The sequence below is a fragment of the Lithobates pipiens genome, unplaced genomic scaffold (assembly GCF_037356315.1).
Source record: "Lithobates pipiens isolate NorthernLeopardFrog02 unplaced genomic scaffold, aLitPip1_a1.2 Scaffold_13, whole genome shotgun sequence".
NCBI classification, from domain to species: Eukaryota; Metazoa; Chordata; class Amphibia; order Anura; family Ranidae; genus Lithobates; species Lithobates pipiens.
Genome location: NW_027507718.1, coordinates 464,474,869 through 464,498,120, shown reverse-complemented (window position 1 = coordinate 464,498,120; position 23,252 = coordinate 464,474,869). Strand labels below are relative to the sequence as shown.

At 41.6% G+C, this 23,252-nt stretch overlaps 1 protein-coding gene across 3 annotated transcripts in view; it reads left to right on the top strand.

Annotated features, from left to right (window-relative positions):
• The window catches only part of ACOX3 (acyl-CoA oxidase 3, pristanoyl), a 172,265-nt gene extending 150,586 nt beyond the window's left edge, over positions 1 to 21,679 (top strand). For all 3 annotated transcript variants that reach the window (XM_077477850.1, XM_077477851.1, XM_077477852.1), the window contains exons 14-18: positions 2,333 to 2,448; positions 3,825 to 3,999; positions 12,377 to 12,444; positions 15,851 to 15,937; positions 19,685 to 21,679. In XM_077477850.1, the coding sequence (XP_077333976.1) occupies positions 2,333 to 2,448; positions 3,825 to 3,999; positions 12,377 to 12,444; positions 15,851 to 15,937; positions 19,685 to 19,804 (566 nt within the window). In that variant the 3' untranslated portion in view covers positions 19,805 to 21,679. The remainder of the gene's footprint in view (positions 1 to 2,332; positions 2,449 to 3,824; positions 4,000 to 12,376; positions 12,445 to 15,850; positions 15,938 to 19,684) is intronic.
• The last annotated feature ends 1,573 nt before the right edge of the window (positions 21,680 to 23,252 follow it).

Here is a 23,252-nt window from a genome sequence, read left to right as displayed (position 1 = left end):
TCTATAATATGAACAGTTCTGTGTTCCTTGAAGTGCTAGTTCACATATAGGAGATCAGAATACACTGTGACTATCATTTTCTCTAACATTTATTTAAGGAATCACAGATGTTAACAAGTCATTCCACGCTACAGATTTAATCCTGAAAACCAATTATACTTAGTAGAAAAACAACAGTTCAGGGCTGAAGTCAAAGGAGTCAAGATGTAAACATTGCATGTGACTCACTCATTGTGTCTACACAAGGAAAACTTTAATGGGGCCCATCATAAAAAATCACTCTTATAATAAATCAAAAGGGCCCACATCAGCATTACCAAATAACACTGCTATTTTAAGTAAAAAGCAGGCGCCCTTTTGTGCCATGAATAAAAACATTGCTCTAAACTCCATTAATGTCACTTACATTCTAAGCAAAAATAACATGGTCTCTGGCTACCATGTAAATTGTATGTGTTTGACTTTATCAGAGAATGTAAAGGGTCTATAGTTTGTAGTCAACCATATCTGACAAAGTCTGCTTATGCTTACTAGCAATATAAAAAAAACACTGAGAATGGAAAATCTGGTGCAGCTGTGCATGGTAGCCAATCAGCTTCTAACTTCAGCTTGTTCAGTTAAGCTTTGACAAAAATAACTGGAAGCTGATTGGTTTCTATGCATAGCTGTTCCAGATTTTGCACCAGAATACAAAAAAATTATTTTGCTGCAATATTAAGCCTCAATCTAGGGAATTTTAGTCTGGTTGGTTGCTTCTTATTTCTTTTTTTTATTAGGGGTAAAATACAAGAATTCACAATTGTGGCCCAAGTGTGGTTGTCATGAAGCCAAAAGGATATTTACATTCTGCAATAAATCCTTTCTTTTACAGAAACAACATATAATCAGAATGTGCAGCTGTCAGGAGCATGAGTCAGGCTCATGACCCTACTCTGTTGCCTGCCGCCCCCTATTTTTATTGACAGGAGTCAGAAGTAGTCTTCTCCTTGGCTGGCTGGCATCTCTGTTGCAGTGCAGTGGGTCCAGATCTGTGGTCGTTGCTTCCTCCCTCTTCACTGGCCGGTGGCGCAGCACCTCCTCCACAGCGTTCTGGTGCCTAAACCTCTAGGCTAACTGACTGCAGCCCTCTATTTTAGCATCACAAGCCCAGGGTTCTGGGCTTGTGATAGATTCTTGCTTCACGGTTCTCTACCAGTTGTGCCTTGTGTGTCCCTGCCTGTCAATCTATCATGGATTTCCTTGTTGGGAACCTCTGCCTTGAACTTAGATTACTCTTTCAGATTGCTGCCAGCATTGACATCAGGCAGTTTAATGGACTACACTTGCCCTATCAATAAAATTTCCTTGAATTTGGACCGTTTACTAGATTATGATTGCTGGCTACCTGCTTGCCTGCCACCTGCCCAGACCTCAGAACTGTTTACTGGATTACACTTGCCTGCTACCTGTCCTGACCTCAGAACAGTTTACTGGATCACACTTGTCCCTTGCCTGCCCTGACCTCAGAACCATTCTCTGCATTATGCAACCAGTTTCAGCCCTTTGACCCTTGCCTGACCAGCCTAGACTACAAGTACCCTTTCCTGTTCTCTACACTAAGTCAGGGGGCCGTTTGGGCAGAAACTATAGCATTGTGTACTAAGACATGACAGCAACCCATAGACCTGTGCTTGCCTTAAGGAAATAGGGGCTGCTAAAGGTAGAAAAAAACACTCACCAGCTATAGTTCCTAACTTATGGATTAGGCTGAGTGGCACACCAGCTCACAAAGATCGACACCTTTGGGATTGTATACAGAACAGAGACACAACTTTATAGGGGTGACATTGCCATATTCGTTTGCTAGAAACAAAGAATCCATAGTTGACATAGTTGACTGACATAGGTGATCTCCAGACCTTCCTGTCTACATGCACTTGCTCCAGTGTCAGCTATGTGTTATTGCTCTGTTCTGAAGTGGTTTCCCAATAATGTCTACAGTGGACTCTGTCTGCACAATGTTTGTTGACATAGTCACTTGTAGTCTCCACCAGGGGTACATGGGGCAGGGTAAGAAAGCAGGAGCAGTTTTCACACCATTAGATATTGCCTGAACAGGGATGTCAAGATCAGAAGGCACAATTTTAATAAAAGATGCACATTTAAAAAGATGGAAAAAATAAAATCATTGGCGCATCAAAACCATTTGCTCCTAGTATATACCCGTGGCAGTGCGATCAGCATGTGAACGAGCCCTAAAAGTTTTGTGTAACATTATCAAAATTAAAAAAAAATTTCCTATAGAGTTACATATTATTTGTCGATTATGACGATTTGTGTTCTTATTTTCTAGTTCCTTTGGCGGCTTACAGGTGGCTGGTGTGCTACCTTCTTCGGGAGAGTTATCATAAACTTCAGCAAGAGAAGCAGAAAGCCACCAATGATTTTGATGCAAGAAACAATAGTCAGGTAGTAATTGGTCCCTTGGGAGCCTTCTCTACTTCAACATGTATGCTGATGACACCATATATTTACCTACCTATGCTGTGCCTCCGTCTGCTTTAATTGCCATGTCCAAATGCCACAAAATGTAAATATACACAAAAGAGTGCCATGCCGTACAGTGAAAGAGTCCACAAAGGTTTTAATAGTTTACAATTCAGCCATAAAAGACAGCCAGCGTGTTTTGGAGGGCAGCAGCATTCCATCTTCATTAGAGCTTGGGACATAGAAATGAAAAGCTGAAAGGACCCAAACGTTGAATTAGAGGGATCTATTTTAAGTAACTATAGTCACTCTGAGAGTCTATTTAAACTCCGGGCATACACTGTGGTCAGGCCGCAGTTCCTAAAGTTATTGTTTTGAGTCCTTTCAAGACTTCATTCCTTTGTTCCAAGCTCTGATGAAACAGAAGTGTTGTCGCCCCTAAAATACATTTTTATAGTTTATTTGTTGATTATTGTAATAATTTTAGACTTTTTTACATCATGGTTTAGTGCCCATTCCTGTCTGTTCACAAGTTTATTTTTTGGTACCTTTGAGGGAGGCTTGTTTGTTCTGGAAGCTGCTTTACCAAGTTAGTGAGCTTATTTGAACATTCCCTGCATTTGATTAAGAATCGGTCCAAAAAAAAATGTCTGCACTTTATACCTGCAGCACGTTCTATTTTAAGGGTAATAGATAAAAGTTTGCCAAAGGGATGGATCAGAAAATCGATCAGATATAGTAATATCCATTCTTTCTTTTTAGTTAAATTTCAGGGGTTACCCAAACTCCTCTTCTTTGGGATTAGCCTGTTCAGAAGGTAGGTTTTCCTTACTGAGTCAGTTGAACTACAACATTTTCATGTCTGACTAGAGTATAGCTTTAAACATTTAATTCTTTTGGGGATCTGGTCCTTATAAACAAGGCACCTCCTGATCAGTATTGAAAAGGGGGTTGTCTATCCTTACAGCCCGATATGTGGCTGCTCCTCCATATCCATTTGGGTTCTTTGTACAGCAAGACAGGCTGTGTAGGCAGTGTGGATGTCCTACTGGCATTTACTTTGTACTGTGTTTTAAACTTATTACAAAATATTTCCAGCTGTATCATTTCCTGAACCAAATTATTTAAGACTTCGAACTTTAATCAGAGAATTTCCATTCATGACACATGTTACACAAGTTACAATCACTGTACTTCCATATAAACTATATTGGCCTTGCATGATTAATTTCCCATTTTATACAGTACTCAAAGGTTGATATTTGTCTTTTTAGATGTCCTATGCAAATAGTTGTACTCCGCTTGTAATTTGGAATGTTCTCACCAATTACATCAAGACCATGTTTTTTTTCTTTTAGGTCTATTACTGTCGATCATTGGCCCTGGCATTCATTGAACACACAGTACTACAGAAATACTATGATTACACCCATGACTCCAGCACTCCCACCTCCCTGCAGCCAGTCCTGAGGAAGCTGTGCACTCTGTATGGCCTGTGGTCCCTAAGCAAACACATGGCAGTCCTCTATCAAGGTAAGAGTTAAATAGTAGAGGTACTCTATTGGAGTAAGAGTGAAATGTTGAGGTACTATATCAGGGTAAGAGTAAAATAGTAAGGGTACTCTATCAAGGTAAGAATAAAATAATGTAAATTCTGCCTACTGGGTTTGGTAACAGACCTTGGTCCGACTAATGAAGAGTGCACCAATTTTGACCTATTTTACTTTTATGCCAGAAAAACTATATAATAAGTATTGGGGAAAAAACTGAACCCCCCTTACCATTTCTTGGCACCCAAGCCACTTGTGAGAGTCAGGCCACCCTAACAAATTTCTGAAAGTTTGGGGCCTGTGATTAGACTGAATTAACTGAATCATGCCTAAAGTACAATAAGACCCTCACACTACCTGTACTTAAAATGATATATGCTCCGTTTGACTACCTTTTTAACGGGCTAATCCCTGGCCATCTTCACACTGCTGTGAGGCTAAGTCTGGGTAATAGAAGGTGTATATTACACTCTCCTCTCACTACAAAGTGTAGCACCCCAAACCAAACCCCTAGAACAGCCTTCACCAAGGCATCCTTCAAACAGATACTGAGAACTGTAGATTCATGTTTACATCACCATGATGAGTAGTTGAAAGCCACCACTACCCAGCCCTGGAAAATAATCTTTCAAAGGAGCTTCTGGGTCCCTGTTGCCCAACCTGCAACCAAGGAACTGCATGCAGCCCTTGTTTACTTGTTGTGTGGCCCTTAAAACCCAACAGACATGAGTGGAAACCCTAATTTGTAAAGGGGCTTTAAAAACAATAATCTCTTGCAGTTTCATTAACATGTCCCCAATCTCTGACTATACACTGCAGTATACTCCCAGTCTCTAATCACTCCTATAGCATGTCCCCTCTTTCTGACTATCTCTTATACAATACATTCTGTAGTTTACAGTTTTCTTTAGCATTATATACAACAAATGTGCGACCCCGTGGCAATGTCAGGGGTTGCAGTTGAGGCTCCCTATGCATCATGCATTGACCTCCACTGCTCTAGGTGCAATGAATGACCATATCAGTATTTCAATACTTATACCGAAGAGTATAATTGAACTGTTATAATGAACATGTTAGCCTGTGGATTCAGCAGACATCCTTTGTGCCAGTATGATATTGTTGGGAATGATAATTATTGACTATAGGATCCAGTCTGGCCAGTATGCTTATCCCCATGTCTTGTGGGTTGAGGAAGTTTGTAAAGGTCTAAAAATGTCTAAAACTTCACAATGCTGGGGGAATAAGACATATGATTTTTATATATTATCCTACGCTGCTTCAGCCTCTTTTTTGTATGTAATTTGGTGAGGTCTGTAGTTCATGGATTCACTATAATACCCTAGTACTGCTTTGAGCTACTTTATATGAGACATGCTACTAGACATACTGCTCCACCACCCTACTGCAATTGGCAGGATCATGATATTCATCATATTATATCCAAAATAAAAAGACAAGGTAACTAACAAACTGCTATTGTTTATGATGTGGCTAGGTTTTTTTATATATGTGTTTTACATATACAGTAAATGCCAACTGGTTCATTGTGTGCTAACAAAAACAATACCATATACACACACCCATGCACATCTGCGCCTAGGTAGTCGACTAGAAGGATATACTGTATATCTTAAATCTATGCCACATTATAGATTCACAAATTCCTGACGGAGGTGGTGATAAAGCATTCCCAACATTAGCCTACCAAGTGCCATGGCATTGACCAAGTGCATTACCAAGTGCGTGAATCCAGAGTTGGGTTGCCAATTCTAATACGTTTTGGAGCTAAGCCATACTATTGTATACTATTTTGAATTTGGATATATGGTCACCATTAATCCTCTTTAGATGAGTACATTTCAGTGGATTGTGCTCTTTAAATTTAATAAATATGTTTTCTTGCATAGAGCAATATAAAGTGAATTACAATTTTTTGATTATTGAGTCGCATGATGTGGTTGGGCTGGTCAAAGTTTTTTTTTTTTTTTTTCTTAATAAACCAATGACTTCCCCAAACCCAATTGTTAGTGTACTTTTATACACCTATGTTATATGAGAAGGTGAAGAAGTTCCTAAACTTAAAGATTTTATATGCTGTGTATTCACAGGAATCAATAGAATGGAAGTATTCAGGCAGATTGTGTTACAGCAATATTGTTAATGGGCTGTAGAAGTGTAGTGTAAAACAATTACGGTACATAGTCCCTAGTAGGATAGGACAAATCTTACACTTACATTCTCTGAGCTGGAGACTGAAGTTTTTGTTAAATGACTTAAACTGTGATCTTTGGTTTATTTAAGATAGTCTGAAATATATAAACATGTGTCAGAGCAGATTAGTAAAGTGATTATAAATGTAATTATATTATTATTTTTACAAGCTAAATTAGGGGTAAAGATTAGTGGTGTGCACTATCCCACAGCAACCAATCATTGTAGGAAATCTGTCATGAGATGATTATATAGGCTGACTTTGCTATGGTTGGCTCCTGCTATTTTCTTTTTGCTTTGCTGCCGTGCTGAAAAAGTGGCTTCAGGACTTTCTGAGTCGATGATGTGGAACAACTATGCAGATGTAGGATGTGATGACATTGCTCTGAGCATACTCACCGCAGTTCTTTCAAATCAGTGGCTCAGGTGGTTGGTGAAGCCATGTGTTCCCCATGACAGGCAAGGAACTGGCATTTTCAGAAGAAGTTAACAATGGCAGTGTCACGTATTGTGTAGGAGACTGATATGACGAGGTTGGGCTCTTGTATCCCTAGCTCAGGCCCCACTGAAGGTTGAGCAGATGGTGCAGAGGGACAGGAGGAACACAAGTTTTGACAGTTGTTAATAGTAGAACTTGCAGTAGGAAATGCAGGCCTGGATGGTCTGGCAGGGCCCCAGATCAGAAACAGAGGCTGTGCAGGATGGGCCAGTCAAGGTCCGTATGCACCGCTGGTTCTGAACGTGCGACTTGTTAGGGCTCCCAGCAAGCTTACGACTTGAACATGCTGTAAAGATTAGAGCTGATGTAGATGACAGCTAGGGTAGGCACTCAGAAGCAACATGGAGCCAAATTGGAAACAGAAACGTGGTCACAGGGATAGCCAGGGCAGCGATCAGGCAACAAGGTACAGAAGCATAGGCAGGAATGTAGTCAAGAGCAGAACTAAGGTCAGAAACAGGTGGACAGAAGAGAAAGCAGGATCCAGGGTCAGGTCAGTAATAAGCCAAGTCAACAACAGAGATTAATCACAGAACGCAAGCAGGACACAGGAACAGCTGTAGATCGACCAGCACTAAGCATGGGCATGAGCATCAGCATCCTTTAAATAGGTCGGCTGACACCTGCGGTAACTGCCTATGTGCACGTGTATGTGCATGCCTGGTCGCCACTGTATGCAAAACACCATGCGCATGGGAATGCCCTTGTATTAGACATCTCACAGGAATTCCCTGACCGGCCGACCCAATATTTTACTCATGAAAGGTGTCCATAAAGCCTAACTCAATGTTTACTTTTACGTGAAATAGTTTGTTTGGGCCAAGCCTGCCTAAACAAACTATTTCCTTTACTAATACTGGTGCCCACTGTCAGTGCTGTATAACTGTATGTAGCATCAGGCACATACAATATGCAGCAATGTGTTCCGGCAGCATTGCAGGGACATCCAGTCTACTGCTGAAACAAAATCGAGGCAAGCTGAGTGTTGCGTAGCCATTCACAGGAAGCTTTGTAATAATTTTTCTTTTCTTTCTTCATTTTCAAAAAACAAATGAGAGCTGCAAAATACTCACCATGCCTCTTAACAAATACCGTGGGGTGTCTACTTTCTGAAATGGGGTCATTTATCTGGGTTTTGTGCTTTCATGACATTTCAGGGCCTCCATAACTGTGATAGGTAGTGAGGAAGTGAAATCAACATTTTACGTCCTTAGAAAGCCTGAAGGCCATGATTGGCTAGGCTCCAAAATGTCTCACACATGTGGTATTGCCATATCAAAAGTCCACATAGGCCCATGGCATGTTTGAGCAATCTCTCATTTAGTGACAACTTTGTGCAAAAAAAAAAAAAAAAAAAAGGTTTGTAATTTTCCCAAAACTTGTGGCAAAATATAAATTATTCCATGGACTCAACATGCCTATCATCAAATAGCTTGGGGTGTCTACTTTCCAAAAAGGGGTCATGGGGGGGGGGGGGGGTGAACTGAACCACTCCTCTAACCACTTGAAGACAAAGCCCTTTCTGACACTTTTTGTTTACATGAAAAAATTATTTTTTTTGCTAGAAAATTACGTTGAACCCCCAAACATTATATATATATTTTTTTTAAAGCAAATACCTTACAGATTAAGTGTGAGTGTTGCATTTTTTTTTCACACAGTATTTGCGCAGCGCTTTTTCAAATGCATTTTTGGGAAAAAACACACTTTTTAAAATTTTAATACATTAACACAGACTATATTGCCCAAATGTTTGATGAAATAAAAAAGATGTTCTTATGCCGAGTACATGGATACCAAACACAACATGCTTTAAAATTGTGCACAAACGTGTAGCAGCGATAAACTACATCAATTTTTAAAAGCCTTTAAAATTCTTTACAGGTTACCACTTTATATTTACAGATGAGGTCTACTGCTAAAATGACTTCTGACATTTGCGGTGATACCACACATGCATGGTGCAATTGCTGTTTACATATGACACCAGACCGACGCTTGCATTTGTCTTTGCGCGTGAGCATGGGGGACAGAGGTTTTTTTTGGGGTTTTTTTTTTAAACTTTTCCTTTCATATATATATATATTTTTTTATGGTTATCTCAGGGAATGTAAATATCCCCTATGATAGCAATAGGTAGTGACAGGTACTCTTTTTAAAAAAAAAATTGGGGTCTATTAACCCTAGATCTCTACTCTGCCCTTAAAGCATCTGACCACACAAAGATTGGTGTGATAAAATGCTTTCCCAATTTCCCAATGGCACTGTTTATATCCGGGAAAACCTAAGTCATGAAATGCTTGTAGCTTCTGGTTTCTTATGCCATAGAGATGATTGGAGCCATTCTGGTCTCTCATCCACTCTATGGTCAGCTGGCGGAACCATCGGCTGCATTCTAGGGTTCTCTGTTGGGACAGGAGAGCCAGAAAAAAACATGGAAGATGGTGGGGCAGGGGGACGTTCCATCTCACTGCTTGTAAAAGCAGTCTAGAGGCTAATTAGCCACTAGGATTGCTTTTATATGAAAGCCAACCGCTGGCTGAAAAGAATAATACCTAAACCTGCAGGCATCATTCTGGTATAACCACTAAAAATCCAGCAACATACCAGTACGTTGCTGGTCCTTGTTGGGCATATATTCTAATGTTCTTTTTTTCATGCAGCCTGTGGGCTGAACAAAAAAAAAGAGATTGATCGGTGGGTATGCCCACCATTAAAATACCGCCCTTCATCCACCCACTTCTTATGATGGGCATACATACACCTTTTTCTTTTAACTATGGTGGTGAAATCGCCTCCTACAGCTCTGGAGTCACTGATTTACGTATCGTGAGAGCAAACACTGTTTCTATCAAGATAAATAAATCAGTGCTACAGCTGAATAACATACCTGCTAAGAAAATGATGGTTAACAATAAAAAAAGTAACATTACAATATCACAGTAATGCCGCGTACACACGAGCGGATTGTATGGCGTACTTAGTCCGTCATACAATCCGACGGACAGTCCGTCGTACTTTCCACTGAACGGACTTGACCACACACGGATACCCAAACAGTCCGACGAAAGCTTGCGCGATGACGTACAGCACGTACGACGGGATTAGAAATAGGAAGTCCAAGACACAGCAAAGCCCTGTAAATCCTTTCTGGGCATGCGTCATTCTTAGTCCGTCCAACTAGCATACTGACGACCGTATTGTCCACTGAAACCAAAGTACGACGGACAGAATTTCGGAAAAACCGAAATTCTTAGTACTCCGGACTGCACGCTGAAAAAGTCTGCTGAAGCCCACACACGAGCGGATTGTCCGCTGAAATGTGTTTCGACGGACTAAGTACGCCATACAATCCGCTCGTGTGTACGCGGCATAAGACGTACCATACCTGCAAAGCAAATACAATAAAACATAGTAAAAATAAAACATTTTTAACGCAATCTGTGCCTTAAAAATATATGCCAGTGCATGGGGGCAATCCACCCTTAATGTTAGTAGCAAATCGCTCCTCCCCCCCTGCCCCCATGCTTCAGCATATATGCTCTTTTTTTTAACTGTGGTGGTGAAATCACCTCCTACAGTGAGAGCAAACGCTTTTGCTGTCAGAATAAATAAACCTGCAGTTGAATGGCATAACCGCTCAGCAAATGATGGTTAACAATAAAACAAAGTAACATTACAGTTTAACAGTAAGACATACCATATCTGGAACAATAGAGAGAGAACAATAGAGAGAGAAGAAAAATAAAACTACATTTTTGGCTTTTTATTTTTATATTTTTTTGTGGTTTTTATATTTTTTTGTTTATATTTTTTTTTTTTGCACTTTTATATAAACTGTAAACTTTAAATGTTCCAGATTAGGGTCTCTCAAAATGTGATGGCCAACTCATCTTTTGAGACCCTGTGTAAGTGTGCCCTAGGACTGTGTAGTGCTGTACCTGCTTGTATCATGTCCTGGCAATGGAGGCAGAGAACATGGCATATGGTGAATTGGGTCAGTGGACCAGTATGACCGCAACTCACTTTTTTTTAACTATGCCCATGAGGAGGGATAGGCCCAGGAAGGTCTTAAATTTGGAAACCGTAATAGGTTTCCAATCTCTGGCAAGAGTCAATGGGGGATTAGCGGCGATTAATTGACCAGCATACAAATTGCTTTGGTAGACAATAGATCTATAGAGATCTTCCGTGAAAAACAGCGAATAAAAATCAAGTGACGTAAGATCAACTGTTTCAACCTGAATTCCGGGTTGGCCAATGAATGGGGGAAGAATGGGTGCTGCAGAAGTGGTGTGCTCCTAATTCAAATTGGCAAATGCAGCAGCAAAGGCAATCGACTGGCCTGTGTTTCTCTTCTTCTTGGTGGCTGTGGGACACTACTTGTGCAGGCCACCTCACTAGCTTGAACTGCATTTATGGGACTCGCTACGTCACCAAGTGTTACTGCAGCACTGGATGTACAACCAGTATGTATTAGGCCGCTGGTGCTTGCCAGTTCACCAGAAGGATGAGCGGCACTTGTACTGGCTCTCTGCTCCATACGAGAGCCCTGCGATTCTTGCGCCTCAACAATAGCAGAAGAAGGGGGTCGGGTACGCCTGACCTTGGCAGGAATCACTACTCCTTCGTCAGCGCTATTTGTCAGGGTGCTGCTGCTTTCTACTCATATTCTGAGTCAGAATTGGACAGATGGGCGACTTCCTCTTCACTCTCAGAAACGGGCTCAGAAACGGGCTCAGAAACGTGTAGGCCTCTTCACTAGTGTACCTTTGATTTAGACATTGTGGCCTCTAAATTTACTGGTGAGACTCACAGGAAAAAAAGCACCTGACTGCCAGTGACTGCTTCAAACGCTACAAAAAAACCTGTTAGCATTCACAGGGATAAGGCCTGACTCTGTGAATGCTGCAGTTATGTGTTTTGTATTTTGTAAGTGACAGTGATCGATTGATACTGCACTTGGGTGGGCTGGGCTGGGCTGGAGCGGAGGGGCTAGATGCAGGTGCTAGCAGGTATCTGGGCTGACCCACTAACGCTGCATTTTTGGGAACCCTAAACTACTGGGGACATTAGTATAGATCTGATCAGATCAGATATTGATCTTTTCAGATACTATACTACTAAGGGAGGTGTATGGTGCATGCGTGGGTGTTATGGCTACTGGCACTAATCTGACGCTGCCTGGGGCAATGCAGACCCTGACTGGTGCTAAAACACACAGTGACAGGGAGTTAAGAGGTTAACTGGGGGGGTGATCGGGGAGTGACAAGTGTGCCTATGTGTACTGTGTCAGTGTAGTGTTGGTGCAACTTACTGTGAGATGTCTTCTTTCCTCTCTCTGGAACAGAAAAGAGTTCCACGAGTCTAGGTGACGTAACTTGCACAGGCAGGGGAGGATTTCATTTGCCAGAACCGATCATCATGTCCAGGCCAGAAACCATTGGCCTAGCCTGGGGACTGAGGGTTCTGAAGCGAATCCGATCATCGCGGCCGCCGTACAGCTACGACGCTTCGCCCAGCCGAGCCAACCTGCCATGGTATAACTGCGGCGACTGGTCCGAAACTCATTAAGGAGTTGTTTATGATAAATGTTTCTAGTATTAGCTTGGCTTTTCATAATGGTTAAATGATGCCTTTCTTACAGGAGGATACTGTGCTGGTGAACTGCCAGGGAAAATCATACAAGATGCTGTCCTGGAGCTGTGCGCAGAGGTACAAACTAAATAACATCATTAGGGGTTGGAATAATTCAGTTATACTGTGCAAAGAGCAGCAATGACCAACAAAATGCTGTAACGTATAGTAGCCAAGTTTTGTTTTGAATCAGAAAAGTAAAAAATTATTGGTTGGTATGAGTTACTACACTTAGCTTATTATCATATACAGTATCTTGCAACCAATTTATTGTGAAAAATTACCCATCAGTAGTTTCTACGTGCCAGCATTGTTCCTCATAGCAGCTACCATTCCTATGAAATTGTCCCATCTGCAGGATTTTCCTTGTTTACTACTTTAATTAGTATGATGGCAGTCGTATCAGACAATGAAAATACCCAGTCAGTAACTTCAAGCTAGGATAATCTGTGTCCTCTGTCTTTTCTATTGATTGTTGTCCTGCAATGACGACACTATTTTCTTCATCGTTTCCTAAAATTTTATAGGGGCCAACATCATCTCCCTAGTTCTAAATTCTGGTCCCTCGTGCTCTTTTCTGGCTTTGCTTCTCTTTCCAGCTTGCACTGGATAACTGACATCAACAGCAAACTTTAAATGTCTGCACCCCAAAGAAAATAATCATACTGCACCTGCAGTAGAGAAACATCTGCACTGGATCGAGGGACAGCGGGTGGTATAGGAGAGCGCAATCTCAGGCCTAAATCTAAAGCTTTATAGAGAGTGCTAACTATGAAATATACTTTTACTACACGCTCATTAGAAAAACGATTACATTATCAGTTTAATGTACATGACAGGTTCACTTTGAAGTTCAAATACTTCTAAAAAGTAACGAGGAACCAACCAGCAAAAACAAGCAGGCGAAAGTTGCACATATTTTCCATTTTGCTGGGAATGGCTGTTATTAGCCTTTTTTTTTTACTTTTCTTTGCACATTTCATAAATAAAAGTAATGTTTCAACAAAAAGTCTTTAAGAGATTTGTTTACAGGTCTGAGATCTCATATAATAGTAGATGTAAGGTCTGTATTGCACATCCATGGCCAGCTTTACAAGATTTCCAGTCCCCAGAAAAAGCATTATTCCCCCATTCTTGCTAATCATCTTATAAAATGCAGTCACTGTTTGGCTGAGAGTTTTCCACCCAGCCTAGTTGATTTTTAAATCTAATTTTCTGGAGCTTGTAGGACCACCTATGTCTCATATTTTATTCAATTTAGCAGGAATCATCCAAAATTCGAGCCATTTATAGCTAACTAAAGGTAGAACTATAGGCAATTTTTTTTTCATATTGGATAGAGTAAGGGAGGGTTAAAACCCCTGTAAGGATTATTTTTTGCCATCTTTGTCTCATTGGGGAGATTTCCCTTCACTTCCTGTTTTATAGCCAAGCAGGAAGTAATAGGAAATCTCTGCGAATTAAGGGAATTTCATGGGGACCCCCAGGTCACTAGAACTAGTGTCCCCATTGGAAGATTTCCCCTCTATTGCTTTTCTAGAGACAACCCAAAATTTGGGCTTTTCTTTTACTTTCAACGATAATGGTAACCAGGACAAATAGAAATGGTGAATCTTCCTAACGGTGACACAGACAGCAATAAAAACCTAATAGGTATTCTAATCCATCTCCACTCTGTTGAAAACTAAAAAAAAGTTTTGCCTTTAGTTATACTTTAGTCTAGTGCTGCACAAAGAGTACAGTTCTATCTGCTGATAAAAGCCAGATGTTCTAGTGTAGCAATGGGAAAATAAAATATGTCCTCATGATGCAGCCTGTCACTAGTATTAAAACTAAACTCTGGAAAACGAAAAAGTCCTCCTTTGCAGTGGAGCTGCACCTACACTGCAAGGGTTATCTGGTCGTTTAGTTTGGGGGACACAAAAAGAACTTTTATTTACCTGATCCTCCACAAATCGCTCTACCCTAAGGTCCAGCAGTGGTCTGTCCCTCAGCGTCCTCACGTCAAATGCAGGGCTACGGGCTCTGCATCAGTTTTGGCTATGTCAGAGAACCTTAGAGCCTATGCACAGGGGAGTGCAGGGGAGAAGAGGTTGCAGGGAACAGTCTAGCAGTGCGGACTGGACCCATACCCCTGTCAGAATGGTCATGTTATGCACCCTGGAAATGACAGGTGTTCCGTACAGCCAGACTGACAAAATCAATGACAGCTTGAGAGATGCAACAGCTGGGATCTTCCCACAAACACTAATGTGTACATCTATACAGAGTTTACTGCATCCAAAGCTGTGTGTATGTCCCTGTACAGATGTAAACACTGGCATGTGCGGGAAGATCCCTACAGATGCTTTGTCAGGTTGTTATTGATTTTGACTTCATGCGGCTTCCTGGAGCTCCTGCCATTCCCCTGGTGCATGAACACAGCTCTCTGCACCAAGGTACAGGTCTTTGCACCCAACTGAATAACGCCTGACAGATAATAAATCCATGTTGCAGGGGGGTTTAGAAAAACAAAAACTGTTGTTAGTGCTATTAAACCTACTTCATGCATGTCCTTTCCTCTACAGTTCAACAACATTTACAGTATATGTACAATTTATTCCTCCAGCTTGCTGCAGATTAACCTTTTATTCTGAATTGATTCTACATACGTAAACACTACACTGCTGACGAGATTCCAGGATATTACGTATCATCAAAAACTGATTACTTTAAATTGCCAGATTCACTCTGAATTACCATCTATCCCAGTGTGCAGAGAAACCGTGTGAGAAACCATTTACTGAATGCGGGCAGCACAGTTGTGTAGTGGGTAGCGCTTTCACCTAGCAGCAAAAAGGGTCACTGGTTTGAATTCCGACCACGACACCATCTGCCTGCAGTTTGCATGTTCTCCCTGTGCCTGGGTGGGTTTCCTCCAGGTACTCCTGTTTCCTCCCACACTCTAAACACATGCTGGTAGGTTAATCGGATCCTGTCTAAAATTGGCCCTAGTATATGTATGAATGTGTGTTAGGGACCTTAAGTTATAAGCTCCTTGAGGGTAGGGACTGATGTGAATTTACAATGTATATGTAGAGCGCTATAAATTGATGGCGCTATATAAGTACCTAAAATAAATAAATGTAAAAGAGATAGATATGTCACAATAAACAACAGCATGAGATTCCATGCACCCACACTAATAGGACAGTCCTCTTGTATAATTATACTGCTACCTATGGTTTTACAGCTAACAAGTGGTGAGGATAGTTCTCTCCCATAACAAGGGATGACATATGGAAAATCTGTGTTTAAAAGGCAGATGATTGGCATTGAGACAATAAAACTGAATTCTGTGATCCCCTAATAGAGCTCTGCAAGTGTGAGCGCTCACATTACAATTTATGTTCCATTTGTAGCAACCGTTTACTCCTGCTATGTTATGTCTTTGTTACTATGGAAAGTAGAATCACCTGCCAACTTTTTTGTCCTTCTCACACAGTTGAAAGATGAGGCAGTGTCTCTAGTGGATGCCATCGCACCTCCAGACTTCATTCTAAATGTACCGATTGCCAGAGCGGATGGAGAGGTATATTTATTACACAGCATTTGGTAGAATATGTGCTTCTTTTTTACAAAGGTGAAAAAAATAGTTGTGAATATGGGCTATATTCACAAGGTTGGTATAGACAGCTTTTAAGGATGGTGTCAGAATCTCGCCTGCATCAGGCTGTGCTAAGTATGGACCCAGAGAACCCCACTTACCACTTGTAGGGTCCACTAAACTTGGTGAGCAGCAATTCCACTGTGTACACATATGTTTGACTGTTTAGCTGCACGCTGTGTATTTCAGTAGGATCATGTCCTAATAAGATCCTGAGCACAGCCAAAGTCACCGGCATAGCCCAAGAAAGAGAGCTTCCTAATTAATCCTAACTGTTGGTAGGAAGAGCTGTTTCAGACAACCCATACCAACGAATCAGATTCCAATGTACACTAGAATATCACAGTTGGGCAAAGAAAGCTTGAATCTGAATCTTAAGGGCCCATTCACACCAAAACATGGTGCAGGTAAGGCAGGTTCCATGCATGTTTCCTGCACCACAAGTGAACACACTGTCTTTACAAGATGTGCGTAGGTGCCAATTAATTTGTCAGGACCGACATCTGAACCCACGATCTCTGCTGTGTCCAGCAGTAGCTCTTCTTGCTGTGCCAACAGGGATGCTGGGCAGCTCCCTGCTTGATTCCTTAGACCAGTGGTCTCCAAACTGTGGCCCTTTGCTTGCTTGCTTTTATCTGGCCCTTGGGGAAATATTACTCCCACTGACACCATTGATAGTGCACTACTCCTTCCAATGGATTTGAAATGGTTCCCATGATGGAACATTATTCTTTCCCCTGATACCAACAATGGGGCATTATTCTTCCCACCAATGCCAATGATGGGGAATGCTTACTCCTAATAAAGCGAGGGCATTTATACTTACACTGACCACAGTCCAGCCCCCTCAAAGTCTGAAGGACAGTAAACTGGCCTTTTGTTTAGAAAGTTCGGAAACCCCTGTCTTAGACAACCTTGCCTTTTGTCTTTTTTCTCTTGAACTTTGAACACTTTGCTCCTCCCATGCACTTCCTATTTAAGCCATGTCTTTGCACTTCCTGTTTGCCAAATTATTTTGCTCTCTCCAGCTGATAGCTTGCTCCTTTGCATACCTGCAGTTGTCCTTACCTTCACTACTAATCGTTACTGACCTTCTGGCTTATTCAGCGACTATGCTTCTGTTCGATCCCAACCTGCAACCACTTATGGCTTATTTACTGACTACACTGACTATGTTTGAAGCCTACCTTCTGTATCTGCTGCTGGACCCTGGCTTGCTAACCTCCTGGTGGGGGGATCCAGAGGACCGCAACCTGGTATTAACACACATCAAATCCCATCTCCACCATCAGGAGCTCTGATGTATACTGGTTAGTATTTATCTGCACCTCGTGTGAGCCCATATCATCTGCCATTGTGTCCTGCTTGTGTACTTTTCCAGCTGGTCGGTGGGAGCTTCTCTACTGTTATAGCAACTGGTTTCCGAGCCTGAGCCCTGACTGTGACATAATTATTAATGGCACACTAAATGCATCTCGCAATTGCAGCATGTTTCCAGACACCAAATCACATGGTACTGCAGTGCCATGCAGTTCGGTACAGTGCAATATGATAGTAGTTATTTTTCTGCATTCCAGTTGTTTTGCAGCCCCTTTTCAAATGAATTGGCTGTCAAATCTGGACCGCACAGGCATGTAAACATTTGAGCGCACGTGTTCCAGTGTGAACCGGCCCTTTGGCTTTTATGCACTTTGTGTTTGTATTATTTACAATTAGACTAACTATTTTCAGCATGTTTGTAAACAGTCAGACTTTGTGGGGGTTAATTCCTGAGTGATAACGAGCAAAATTATTATTTTCCAGGACAATACACTGTTGAAAAATACAAAATATACCTATTTATAGCTATTTATATGAAATTAACCATGATACCTAATTATATGAGCATCTTGAATGATCTTTTTTAACATAAACTTATACTTCATCTGGACTGTGCATACAGTGGTGTGAAAAAGTGTTTGCCCCCTTCCTCATTTCCTGTTCCTTTGCATGTTTGTCACACTTAAGTGTTTCGGAACATCAAACCAATTTAAACAATAGTCAAGGACAACACAAGTAAACACAAAATGCAATTTGTAAATGAAGGTGTTTATTATTAAAGGTGAAAAAAAATCCAAACCATCATGGCCCTGTGTGAAAAAGTGATTGCCCCCTAAACCTAATAACTGGTTGGGCCACCCTTAGCAGCAACAACTGCAACCAAGCGTTTGCGATAACGTGCAATGAGGCTTTTACAGCGTCCTGGAGGAATTTTGTCCCACTCATCTTTGCAGAATTGTCCTAATTCAGTTACATTAGAGGGTTTTCGAGCATGAACGGCCTTTTTAAGGTCATACCACAACATCTCAATAGGATTCAGGTCAGGACTTTGGCTAGGCCACTCCAAAGTCTTCATTTTGTTTTTCTTCAGCCATTCGGTGGTGGACTTGCTGGTGTGTTTAGGATCATTGTCCTGCTGCAGAACCCAAGTTCGTTTCAGCTTGAGTACACGAACAGATGGTCGGACATTCTCCTTCAGGATCTCTTGGTAGACAGCAGAATTCATAGTTCCTTTTATCACGGCAAGTCTTCCAGGTCCTGAAGCAGCAAAACAGCCCCAGACCATCACACTACCACCACCATATTTTACTGTTGGTATAATGTTCTTTTTATGAAATGCAGTGTTCCTTCTACGCCAGATATACTTGGACACACACCTTCCAAAGAGTTCCACTTTTGTCTCATCGCTCCACAGAATGTTGTCCCAAAAGTCTTGGGGATCATCAAGATGTGTTGTGGAGAAATTGAGACGAGCTTTGATGTTCTTTTTGCTCAGCAGTGGTTTTCTCCTTGGAACTCTGCCATGCAGGCCATTTTTGCCCAGTCTTTTCCTGATGGTGGAGGCATGAACGCTGACCTTAACTGAGGCAAGTGAGGCCTGCAGTTCCTTGGACGTTGTTGTGGGGTCTTTTGTGACCTCTTGGATGAGTCGTCGCTGCGCTCTTGCGGTAATTTTGGGCGGCCGGCCACTCCTGGGAAGGTTCACCACTGTTCCATGTCTTCGCCATTTGTGGATAATGGCTCTCACTGTGGTTCGCTGGATTCCCAAAGCTTGGGAAATGGCTTTATAACCCTTTCCAGACTGATAGATCTCAAATACTTTCTTTCTCAATTGTTCCTGAATTTCTTTGGGTCTCGGCATGATGTGTAGCTTTTAAGGATCTTCTGGTGGACCTTACTGTGTCAAGCAGCTCCTATTTAAGTGATGCCTTGATTGTGAACAGGTGTGGCAATAATCAGGCCTGGGTGTGGCTAGAGAAATTGAACTCAGGTGTGGACAACCACAGTTATAGTATGTTTTAACAAGGGGGGCAATCACTTTTTCACACAGGGCCATGATGGTTTGGATTTTTTTTCACCTTTAATAATAAACACCTTCATTTACAAATTGCATTTTGTGTTTACTTGTGTTGTCCTTGACTATTGTTTAAATTGGTTTGATGTTCCGAAACACTTAAGTGTGACAAACATGCAAAGGAACAGGAAATGAGGAAGGGGGCACACACTTTTTCACACCACTGTATTGAGCAATCTCTCCATAAACTGCTGGACAGCCAGTAAAAGATATCACTTGAGCTGTGGCTTTGCTTGTATGACATCTGTTTACAGTCTTACTCTGGTGATGTTTTGCAGCTGTACAAGAACCTCTGGTCCGCAGTTCTGCAGGGAGAGAAAGTGCTGGAGCGGCCATCTTGGTGGACAGATTTTTGCACTGATAAACCTGTGATTGGCAGACTGAGATCTCAGCTGTGAGCTGATGTGTGTGTATGCCAACGAATGCTGCATCCAATAAGGGCACAACATGTCAAAAATGATCATCTAAAATAGTGGGCTTTAATAAACAGGGCAAGAAATCAAGAGCAACTTGGATTTCACACCAACCAATCAGAATACACCTAACTGAAATCAGATCAGTGCAAGATTCTGATTGGTTGTTCTGCATTCTGCTCTTAAAGCTTTGTTTATTGAATATGCCTTCTGTGCACTGTAAAGTTTTAACCCCTTGATTCCATCTCGATTATTGTAACTCCCTCCACATTGACCTACCTCTACACAGCCTATCCCCCATAATGAACGCTGCTGCCAGACTCATTCACTTTACCAGCTGCTCAGTTTCCACCACCCCTCTCTGCCAATCCCTCAACTGGCTCCTGTTTGCCTAGCAAATAGAAAACCACATACAAATCCATTCAGCACTTTGGTCTCAAAATATCACCAAAACCATCCTCTTTTCTCCTCCTAAGAACTCCTGCTCTTTAGCTCCCTCTTTGTCTCATCCCACGCTTGCCTCCAGGACTTCTCCCGAGCCTCTCCCATCTTCTTTAACTTCCTACCCCAATTTATCTACCTATCTCCTACTTACTTTAGGCAGTCCCTGAAAGCTCAACCATTTAGGGCAGCCTATCCCACACCTACCTAATAATTGAAGTTTACTTTCCCCATCAACTTATCCCCCCACAGTATACCCTTTGTATCACTTACCTCTCCCGTTAGATTGTAAGCTCTCACGAGCAGGGCCCTCCTAACACTCTGGTTTTATATTGTATTGTAAATTTACTGTCGCCATTTATATTTTAAAGTGCTGTGCAAACTGTTGGAGCTATAACAATACTCTATAATACCAGAGGAGTGACATTTTATCTGTATTTAGCAGCACCATTTGGATATCCTACTGCTCAGTGGGCAGTAAGTATTAGATTGATCCTGTCCATATTAATCAGAGGATGTCCATTTGTATAAATTGCACTAGAGATAGGACTATTAGAATGTGACTAGGGGCTACAGACAATGCAGAATGATTTAAATGATTTCTCTGCTAATTCTGTCCTCCTGGCTTTGTGTGCCTCACCCCTCCCATGTGCCATCATGTAGCAGTTGGTAGGTGAATGTGCCATATGACTCACCAACTGCCACTGTCATAAAAAGTAAAAGACTAAAAATAACTGCTATTTAATTCATACAATGTGTTACAAATCAGCCTGTGTTTTTTTTCTTTTTTCTTATTTCTGTAGATTTCCTTTAAATGTTTTACGTTCTAGAAATGTCATAATTTATATCTTTATTTCAAATAGACATAAATTTCCATTCCCCCACTGCAGTTGTCAACTCTTTAAGTTTTTAGAAGTGCTAATCACTGCATGTAAATCCTTTGTAGCTCTCTCTTCCTTTATCTTCCCACAGAGCTCCAAGGTATGACAATCCTTCGTCTCTGGAGCATAGTATTTTTTTCATGATGCAGCAGACATTGGTATGGCCTAAAAGCAAAGAGAATGTGACAAGCCTGGGGTGGAGGAATAAGTCATTTCAGGCATGGTCTCCATGTATTTGGCCCATAAATATAAAGGGGACACAATAATAGTAGAAGGAATTTTCATAGTATCGTTATTGAAATAACCTTCCTGCCCATCCTGACTTTTCTTCTCACCTTATTTTAAAAAATACCATTACTGTCTATGATTTCCCCATGCATGCAATGCAGCTTTCTTCCCTTATTTTAACATTCATCTGTGGGTTACTACCTTAAAAATGAGGTCACATGACGTTCTTGGTCTTTTCCTCTTGTTCAACAGTGGTTGACATTTAGCAAACACCATGCTTATCTAAACTAATAAACAGAGCTTTCACTAAGGTTCCAATCACTTGTATGCAGGTGTGATGGTGGGTTTCTCTGTGCTCAAAAAGTGCACAAAAAAGTGTATGCCCTTGTACACACGGTCGGACATTCCGATGGAGAATGTCCGATCGGACCGTGTTGTCGGATAATCCGACTGTGTGTGGGCTCCATCGGAATATCCAATGGACAAAGTTTTAGAGCTGGGCTATAAAACTTCCCGACAACATGATCCAATCGGACTTTGTCCGATTGGAATTCTCTACACACAAAGTGGCACGCATGCTCAGATCATATTCCTAGACCAAAGCTATTGGCTACTAGCCTGAACGTAGTCCCGTCGTAGCGAAATAACGTCATCACGTTACGTACGATCTGATTTTCCGACAACTATGTCCGACCGTGTGTATGCAACACAAGTTTCAGACAAAATCCGATGGATTTTGTTGTCGGAATGTCCGACCGTGTGTACAAGGGCTAAGACCCTTCTTTTTTTTAAGTGTGCTGCACAAAAAGGGATGATATCTTGGTACCATGTGTTTTGGGACACAATTTTGTTCACGCTTTAGCAGGGTGCATTGGAGTGCCCTGCAAAAGGGATGCGTGTTCCTGAAATGTAAAAATGTGAACCCTGCCTAAATGCAAACAGTGCAAGATGGTAAACTGGACTCTTTGTGCTACATGTGTTTGCAGTCCAGATTACATTGCACAGCATAAGACATTGGGGGTTATTTACGAAAGGCAACTCCTCTTTGCACTGGAAGTGCACTTGGAAGTGCAGTCCCTCTAAATCTAAGGGGTCGATCTGAAATGAGTGGAAGCTCTGCTGATTTTATCATCCAATCATGTGCAAGCTAAAATGCTGTTTTTTATTTTCCTTGCATGTCCCCCTCGGATCTACAGTGACTGCACTTCCAAGTGCATTTTAAGTGCACTTGCAGTGCAAAGTGGATTTTCCTTTAGTAAATAACCTCCATAGTCGGAGTTCCCCATCCGTAGTTCTTACTGATTTTGTATAGGTGAATAATGCAGCACACATTATCATACAATACAGCAAGGGGCATTGCAAGTCAGTTGTACTCACTGAGAAACCACACCACAATTACATATAAAGAGCCACACAACAATTTACATTACAAGTTCTAGTTAGTGCGCATGTGGGGGGCTGACTTTGTTGTAACACTTTCACATACAGATGAAACTGGCCTTGTGGCAGTTGTGTGTGTCACATAGAACACAGCAGCTGTGGGTGACACACTTTTTATCCCAGGAGTTATCCTAGTGTCTAGAATAATCAGTGAGGGGGCTGAGCATCCTCAGACAGGAAGTGTACTTGCTGTAATGATCGTCAATGAAAATTCAGAGCCATACGGTCTGGAGGAGTTGGGAAGGAAATAAAAGAGAAGCACAGCACCAAAGGCAGAAGCAGAGGAAACAGAAGCATGTGAGAGTGGAATTCTGCCTACTGCAATGTCCCGCAATAAAAAATTGGAGGCATAGAATAGATGGTTGAGGAAATAAATGAAATAGCAGCAGGAATGTGTGGTGAGGTCAGTAGCTTGTGAGCCACTGGCTAGTGTCAGACCCAGA